Raw genomic sequence first — 8,296 nt, 5'->3', positions numbered from 1 at the left:
GCTTCATTAAAGATGCATCCCTTCAGATGGTAAAGTTCGGCTACGCCGGAGTGACTTTCCTGCGGCATCCTGAAGGGGTCAGCCGGCTTGAGGATCCTCTCCTCTGCGCTCGCATCCGCGTGGTAAACATACATCTGTGTAAACAAGTGTGAGTGACAGTCAGACAAGTGGGGGGGGAGAAGGCCTCCATATGTGGATGAACACGAAGGGGCGGGGAGGACAGTTTGCTTCTGCAGGGAGAGAGTGTTTACCCGTCAACACAGGAGTTGGGGGGTGGGGGAGAGTGCGGGCTTACTCGCAGGGTCAGTGGGAGCGGCTTCAAATCCTCCTTTGTGCTCTCTGGGCCAAAGCTGCAGAGACAATGTGGATAATGAGGGAGGAATTTTGGGTTACACACACACACACACACACACACACACACACACACACACACACACACACACACACATACATACACACAGGGGAAGCGCCTCACCCTGGCCCCCGCGGGGAGCCCAACCAGCCAGCTGTCTCAGCTTCTGTCTCCCCGGGGCAAGACACTTAATACGAGTAGTCCACCATCACTGGACATGATTGATGTCCCCGAATACAGTGCGTGGGCTGTTCAAGTCTCCCCTCTTCGACCAGAGCAAGCTCTAACGTCTGGGTCAGCGACGGATTCACGACTCTCCCCTTTTCTCGGTCGCCGCGAGAACATTGAGACATTTTTTTTTTTTACTGAGAAAACACGGTTGAAATGTTTTAAGGTTGTAGCTATAAAAGAAGCAAGCCGTTATTCATCTCCTGGAGTCCCGACCGTGTCCACCTGGTCACCTTCCAGCTCATATTCTTTATTTATTGCCTTCATTTAAATGAGCGTCAGGTTTACGAGCATGTCCTGACTTTGCTCGTAAAGTGCCCCGATGCCTGAAGCCAGTGGCGTGCAGTCGTTTTGACGGGCCCGGGTGCACGCTAGTTGCTAGTTATGAAGCACACACACACACACACACACACACACACACACACACACACACACACACACACACACACACACACACACACACACACACACACACACTTAGGGGGATGACACCTGTTTCAAAAAAAGCCAAAGGAATCGTAATTTAAGGAGCTCTGCTACCCTCCTGTTCTTTTCTTTATGGGCTATTTGAATCTAAATGAACCATCTTTTACAAAATAAACATTATGTTGTATTGAAGAAGACTTAGAAAAACTATAAAACTATAGAGAGTGGGATCATAAACTCATGTTTACAATGTTTGCTGAGTTTGCAGAGAAGGAGTTATTTTCTTATAGACTTCTATGCAATCAGACTTCTTTTTGCAACCAAAAGAGTCGCCCCCTGCTGGTCAGTATATGACATCACAACATGGGGCGGCACTTACTCACCATGAAGTGTACCATTATCTAAAATGTCAACCTTGTTACGGAGCATTTTGCCTCTCACATCGCCATGTTATGTTATCATAAGGACACCAACAGCAACTTACGCATTACCCAGCAGACATCATGGCATATTCTTTATATGACAAATATAGGAAAGACAATAAGAATTGTTTCACATAAATGAATAGTTTTCTGAAATTCTCATTAATATACAGTTTTAAAGTTCATGTTTAATATGCATTTACGGTTGTTATAGATCGTCATTGATTGCCTGCTAAACCGTGACGGAGATGGTTTTGATATTTTAAAGGGCATTTATATATATTTAAAAAAAAATGGCACCCAAATCTCTGACCAAGTACACTCAGTGAAGACTGATATAATGCATGCAAGTGACTTCTTGGCACGAGCTCTGCTTGTCTTGACGCCTCTGCAGCACCTTCTGGGCGCAGTTAATCACCGCAGTGCATTATGGATCTCCATACATTTACATCACGCTGTAAAACATATATTTTGTATTCATCGTACGTTCGCAACCCAACTGTTGACAAACTGTGGAGAGCATCACAGGAAGGAAGCGAGCCCCGTCGTGATTCAGACGCCGTTCAGGAGGATTTTCACTCTGCGTTCAGGCTGCAGAGAAACGCATCTGATCCAGAAGACAGCAAAACAAACAGCAAACACTTGTTTTTATGATCACCCGGTCTGTTTGCGGTTCATAAATCAAGCCTCACCTACACTCTGCGTTGCGCGTCCCAAAGGGGGCCCCGAGGGAGAGGGGAGGGGGGGGGGGCTGGGCCGGGGCCCCAACCTTAAACTGGAATATGAACCCTGTTTTTTTTTTTGTTTCTGTTTGGCCTCGCGCGCGCTCGTGTGTGTGCGTGTGTTTTTATACGCCAGTCTGCCAGGACGCGGTGGGGAGGGACTTTGGCGGACAGCAGTGCGCAACAAGTCGCCGGGCGCAAGGAGCAGATGATGGGGAGGGCGAGAAGGCGAGACCCCATGACCGGCGTGCAGCGGGATCGGCTCCGCGGATGATCAGTGAGGACACAAGCACCCGCAGACGCATGTTTCACACGCGCCGCCGCCGCCGCTGAGGAGACGATGTGTCGCAGTAAAGTTTATCCGGACTTCCAAAGCGCGCCGTGTGAAGTTTTTTATTCCTCCCTTCCACGGGAAAACAGTTTGGAGGACTTCTTATCTCGCAGCAAAGAGACGAAGATGCAGCGCTCCCCCACACCTGGTGGTTAACTTTCCTCTCGGGGTTTGACTACTGAAAGTTTCCAGCTGTTTTCTTTTTTTTTGTTCTTGTCATTTTTCAGGGGTGGGTGTTGTGGTGTGGGGACGCAGCAGGTGAGATTCGAACTGCAGCTCGATCAGCGGCTGCAGCCGTGATGTGACGGAGAGCGAACGTGAAATGGTCCCGACTTGCCACAGAAGCTGGGAGGATATAACTTGAAAGAAGCGTTTATTTATTTATTTAAATATAATAATACAAAAAAAAAGAATCTCGGTCCAGCATGAGAGCGCTGACGTTGCTGTGCCTGGTCGTCGGGCTGTGGGAGTCGAGCCTGAGCAACAGGAACTGCCCGGACCTGATCGTTGACAGCTGTCACTGCTCGGTGGAGAGGACCAAGGAGCTGAGCCGGCAGCACGTCCGCAGGGTCAAAGTGGTGTGTGACGACGTGGACCTGATGGACACGCTGCAGCCCAGCTTCCTGCCCAACAGAACCGTGTCCCTGTGAGTAGAGGCTCGGTCCACTGTTTTTGTTCTATTAGTATCTATTGATTCCGATTATTGGACCTGAAACTTGTTGGAAAACCATTACAGCGAGCAGTCCAAACTTCATGTTTTGTCCCTTTAGAAGAAGCGTTGAGGGGATGGGGCCCTTGAGTGCCCCCGAAGGGCCCCTTGAGATCCCTAAATCCCCACTTAGGGGGACTTGAATGATCGGTGGGAGCATTAACCGCTCTAAATGGATTCCACGAGGTTAAGGAGCTCTGACACAATTCATCAGGACGTCTTTCTGTCCAGGATAGATGGATCCTTGTCGAGGGGTTCCACACCAGTCAAATAAATCAATAAGACGAGACTTATAGTCCACAGAATGTTACACTACAGAGGTATTATGGGTCCATATGTTGGCCATATCATAAAACATCACTCCCAACAGCAACAATAATAAAGCACTGTGACCGTGTCCCTCACTAGAGCAAAGCCAAACAGGAGATGACTATTTAGGGAACAACAGAACCAGAACCTGATACAATATTTGGACTGTTTCAAAATTAAAGAGCATCGCCAATCAAAATTCACAACATTATGGATGCAAAATAAATTGGTAATTACAGTATACCCTTTGTCTATGAGACGTGAGGCAAGTATTCATTTAACTGTCAGGACAACTCTGATAATGGATTTATCGTTTGAGTCAGTTTAATAAAGGAACATCGTTTGGAATGGAATACGTTTGAGTTCCAGACTCTTGCTCAGACAAAAATAACAACACATTTTCCAAGAATAGATGAAACAAGTTATCCAAAAAGATAACCAGCGTGTTTATTGATAATGACAAATACTATTATGACTTTTAAATCAAGATGTCATTGGAAAAAAAGGAATCTTAATAAATCCTATTTAAATGCTGCAAGTTGAGCATCCAAACCAGTTCTGGGATCGCTTCTCTTTGGAGGTGAGGGGGCATTTGCATTGTGTATAAAGTTATTCAAACATAGATCTTTCTTCGAGAAACCCTCCCTTAGTATTCACATGCACCTCTCTTGTAGATGAAATAGCACTTCAAACAGGAGAGGGGTTGATAACTCGCCCCGCCTCACTTCTCACTCTCTCAGCAGGTGTGTGGATCGACTGCTAGATTAATAGACCGTTTTATTCTTGGAAACTTGACGTCTGCCTTTTTCTCCGAGGGGAAGCGAAACGCACTGAAACGTTGAGGCTGTCGACAAGTTCGCTCTGAGCCGAGACAGAGAGCACGGCTTATTCACGTCTGCACTCCGCTTACTGCGATTGTTCTGGCGTGCGTTTGCTTTCGCTCTTTTTGTTTCTTTTTAAAGCCAAAAAAAAAAGAGAGGCTTTGTTGTGGCTTCTGGAGCGCTAACGAAGATACGTTTAAGAATATACAGTAGGGATCAACATAACTGCAAGGTGAGGCATTCACTGGGCTCCGCTGTTCTGGAATCAGCCCCCGTTCCTCGGTGTGATAAGACCCTCCGGCGGAGCCCCGGCCGGCCAGGAAGCAGTTTTCCTGCGTTAGGAAATGTGACCTTGGTCAAGCCGAGGTGGCCTCCCCGCTCGCTCTTTTGTTTAGATGTGCTGTGCAAATAAACAAATGCATCAGGGGAAGTATGCACATACCGGTCCCCCCCCCCACCTCCCCTCCGACAAATTTCCCATGAGCCTCCCCCGCGTGCTCGAGCCGTCTTCCCCCTGAGGTCACCGCCCTCGTCGACTTTGAGCGCCTTGCAGAGCCGTTCCTCCAACGACAGCCCGCCAACTTAGATCCAAGTACCACCTCTAATTAAAGGAGGCAGATTGGGCTTTGTTGCTTTTATTTTTTGTATTATTGCATCTATAAAATGTTTTATGAGGAACGAAGCCTGCGATAATGCGGCGGCTCGCAAATGCCAAGAAAAACGACTTCAGGAGCACAAGAGAGAGAGAGAGAGAGAGTTGGTGGCTCTCGCTCCAGATTGTCCGACTGTTTGTCCTCATCGTCCAGTTTGGAGCTCTGACGGCTCTGTTGACCTTCAACCTGTCTTGTGGAATGGTTGCCTCTCCTCAGAGAGTGAGCAGCTTGAGATTGTAGCCTGAGACAGGTGGCGCTCCAAAAGGAGGACGAGGGACAGCTTGTGATGGGAAGAGACAAGGGGATCGAGTGAAGATGGGAGATGGGCACAGAGAAGCAGTGAAAGAGCCATTAGAGGAGGGATGGGAAGCGCTTGGTTAAAAACATGCAACCGGATGGCCGAGCAGGAGGCTGATTAAGATGATGTGACTGCAGCAAACTTGTTGTTTGGGTGGTGGTGGTGGTGGTGGTGAGGTGTCTCTGAGTGTCTTCTACAGGCACACTGTGCTCTTACATAACCAAAAACCTATAAAGTATTTCTCTAATGTATTTTTAAGGTACCACATGACACTGTCAGCCCTCTTGCTCACCTGTTTGAATATGAATTGGACTACTTTGTGTTTTACCTTACTTTCACACTGTTGCCTCTGCACGACTATCAACACGGCAATCGCTAGCAGCGCTAACGGAGCCGCCGGCGCTAACCGGAATGGAGGCGAAATGGAGAGTCTTAACCGGCTGTTCCGTTCAGGATCTCGCGCACTGTTCTAATGGCCCGTGTTTGTCGCAGAGAAGCTCAGACAGTTCATTCCAGCTGTTTTATTGTCACTTCTTCTGCGACTATCCAGAAACAGGCTAAGCGGCTAAATCAACTTCTGAGGAAGAGATGCTTTCTGGCAGCTGACGACTCGATTTAATAAGCGCGAGCTGTAACAGGAAAAGTTTGCATCAAAACATGAATTTGTTTATTTGTTCTGCCGTTGAAGCTCTATGGTTAAAAGTTGTCATACGCTTTGTCTCATAGGTTGAAATGGTCTTGAAAGGGAACTCGTTGATTAGATACGTTCTTTTGTCAATTTGGAAAGAAAGCAAAGGGCATAAAACAAGATAACAGTTCTTTTTCTTCAGTACAGACATTTATTGCCGCTAAGAGTTTTTTTTTTTACTCCTTATTTTTTCATTTGATATTCCTGGAAAGATGTGATGTTTCTGATTCACGGCTCACTCCAAAACCTCTGCGCTCCTCCGAAGCCTGGTCAGGAAAAGAGGGCACTGAGTCTCAGAGCCAGACCCGAATCTGGAGGTGTTTGGTTTGGAGTCTTCAACAATCCTCATCATCACCCTTCTGAGACAGACAGGAGGGGCTGTTTGCGGTGTCTTGAGGCGAGGGGATCGGGTCGGCTCCAAACCACTACAAGCAGAGGTTGGTCGCCATGCCGACGTGGAGAAAGACCCGCAGCAAGCATGGCTGTAAAACAGCGTCTGGCTGTACGTCACGTGCTGCAGCACGCTCTTGGTCAGTCTGTGGGCATCAAAGTGAACAAACGCAGCACGGCCAAACACAATTCACTTCATTTTCCTCTCAGCATTCTTTCATCTTGTTTTTTTTTTTTTTATCGCTATAAATATAAATCTGCGTATCCCCCCTCTCTTATTCACTCCCTCTCTTATTTCCCCTCTGTTATTCCTCTGAGGCTTCTTCCTTGTCTGCCGAAGGGCTGTTTGTGCTCTACCCTCCTCAGAGTTCTGAGTACTTGTGCATGAATATTTCATCAACGTACACACACATCCTCCCGTGCATTACCTGGCCGGCGAGCGCACCCTGTAAAGCGGCCCTGAATGGTGTGTCACATGTTTATGTGGCTGTTAATCTGAAGAGACGTGAACCCCCCGTGACCTCAGATGGCCTCACGCTGTCAAGAGAAGTCAAGGCAATCTCTCTCTCTCTCTCTCTCTCTCTCTCCTTCCGTCCCTTCAGCTGGCTTCGCTCGCACTTATCTCCGGAGATGTGGCAGACTTAAAGAAAGCAAAAAGGTTTATCTTTAGATGAACACACTCCCAAACGTCACGTCGCCTTCAGCCCCAGAGGGATGTAATACTTTTAGATCCCCGGCACTTCCCGCTCCGCCATAGCTGAAGCCAAGAAACGTTTGCCTTGAGCCGTCCGTGGGCTCCGGAGCTGTGGGGGTCAGGGTCGGTCCACAGCGTCCGCAGCACATTTCGAAGCGGGCCGGCCATCAATTCACCCCTATAACCGACAGGAAGGGGGTGCGCATTTTTTGTCAAGGTTTCCACCCGCGGCTTCTGTGGACATGTATTGATACATCAGTCAGAGAGTGTGCTCCCTGAAAGGCTCTGAAACTACCGCTCACGTGGCGTGCTTCGGAGACTACGGCGGATTGGTTTTGCCCCGGACACTGATGACTCGCTGAGGGAGAGTTCGTGACTGCTTGGTGGAGAGAGAGGGAGAGAGACAGACAGACAGACAGACAGACAGACAGACAGACAGAGAGGGAGAGGAGTCAGTAAATCGCTCTGCAGCCTTGGAAAACCAAGAATGTGTCGAAACCCAGACTAAAAATATTAGGTAAAGATAAATACAGCGTCTGCCAAGGATACTATGCTATCCCTGCCTCCTCCCCACACCGCTCAGCAAATACTGAAGTTACTTAAAGGGTAATAAATTTTGGTGCAGAGGAGGGTGACTTACAACTTGTTGTCTCTCCCTTGATATCCGACTCATTGTACAACAAGGTGATTCAGACCCTGGTGTGTGTTGCTTCTGCAGCAGGGTGGGATCACAGTGGGAAGCGTATTTACTCTCCAGGCCGTTCTCAGTGTGTGTGTATCATGCTGTGGTTGAATCAGTAAAGGGTCGGGGTGTGTGTGTGTGTGGGGAGGGGGGGGGGGTCTTGGCAAGTGCCAGCTCGTATATCTCAACATGCCACCTCACCTCGTCCACACGCTGCTCATCACATTGTGGCGAGCTGAAAACTTTCATACGGCTCCAGCCGAGTGGGTCCAGGTACCAAAGACCCCAAGTTTGACGCTGTGCCGCTCTAAGTACCCCGCCTGCGGGAGATCCAAGGGTAGCTTGTTACATTTCAAAATATAATAAGAAATTTGAAGTTTTCTGGAAGTTTAAAATTGATTTAGTGTATTGACACAAATCTATTTTAACTGTAAATGTAGTCATTTGATGAAGTCTTGAAAGAGCAGCTGGAAATGCATGATATTATGTCCTGAAACTAGACAGAGTGTCTCATGTGAAGACATCTTACTCCGTTGGGAAGATGTATGATCATCTACTGTGTGTTAATATG

At 47.9% G+C, this 8,296-nt stretch overlaps 1 protein-coding gene across 1 annotated transcript in view; it reads left to right on the top strand.

Annotated features, from left to right (window-relative positions):
* Positions 1 to 2,899: 2,899 nt before the first annotated feature.
* Positions 2,900 to 8,296, top strand: part of LOC137780044 (adhesion G protein-coupled receptor A3) — a 150,067-nt gene continuing 144,670 nt past the window's right edge. Inside the window, exon 1 of the mRNA XM_068568367.1 lies at positions 2,900 to 3,127. Coding sequence (XP_068424468.1) covers positions 2,907 to 3,127 — 221 coding nt within the window. The 5' untranslated portion in view covers positions 2,900 to 2,906. The remainder of the gene's footprint in view (positions 3,128 to 8,296) is intronic.

The sequence above is a fragment of the Clinocottus analis genome, unplaced genomic scaffold (assembly GCF_023055335.1).
Source record: "Clinocottus analis isolate CAN_PGR_092001 unplaced genomic scaffold, fCliAna1.0.p SCAF_8, whole genome shotgun sequence".
NCBI classification, from domain to species: domain Eukaryota; kingdom Metazoa; phylum Chordata; class Actinopteri; order Perciformes; family Cottidae; genus Clinocottus; species Clinocottus analis.
This window is presented reverse-complemented; position numbering and strand designations above follow the sequence as displayed.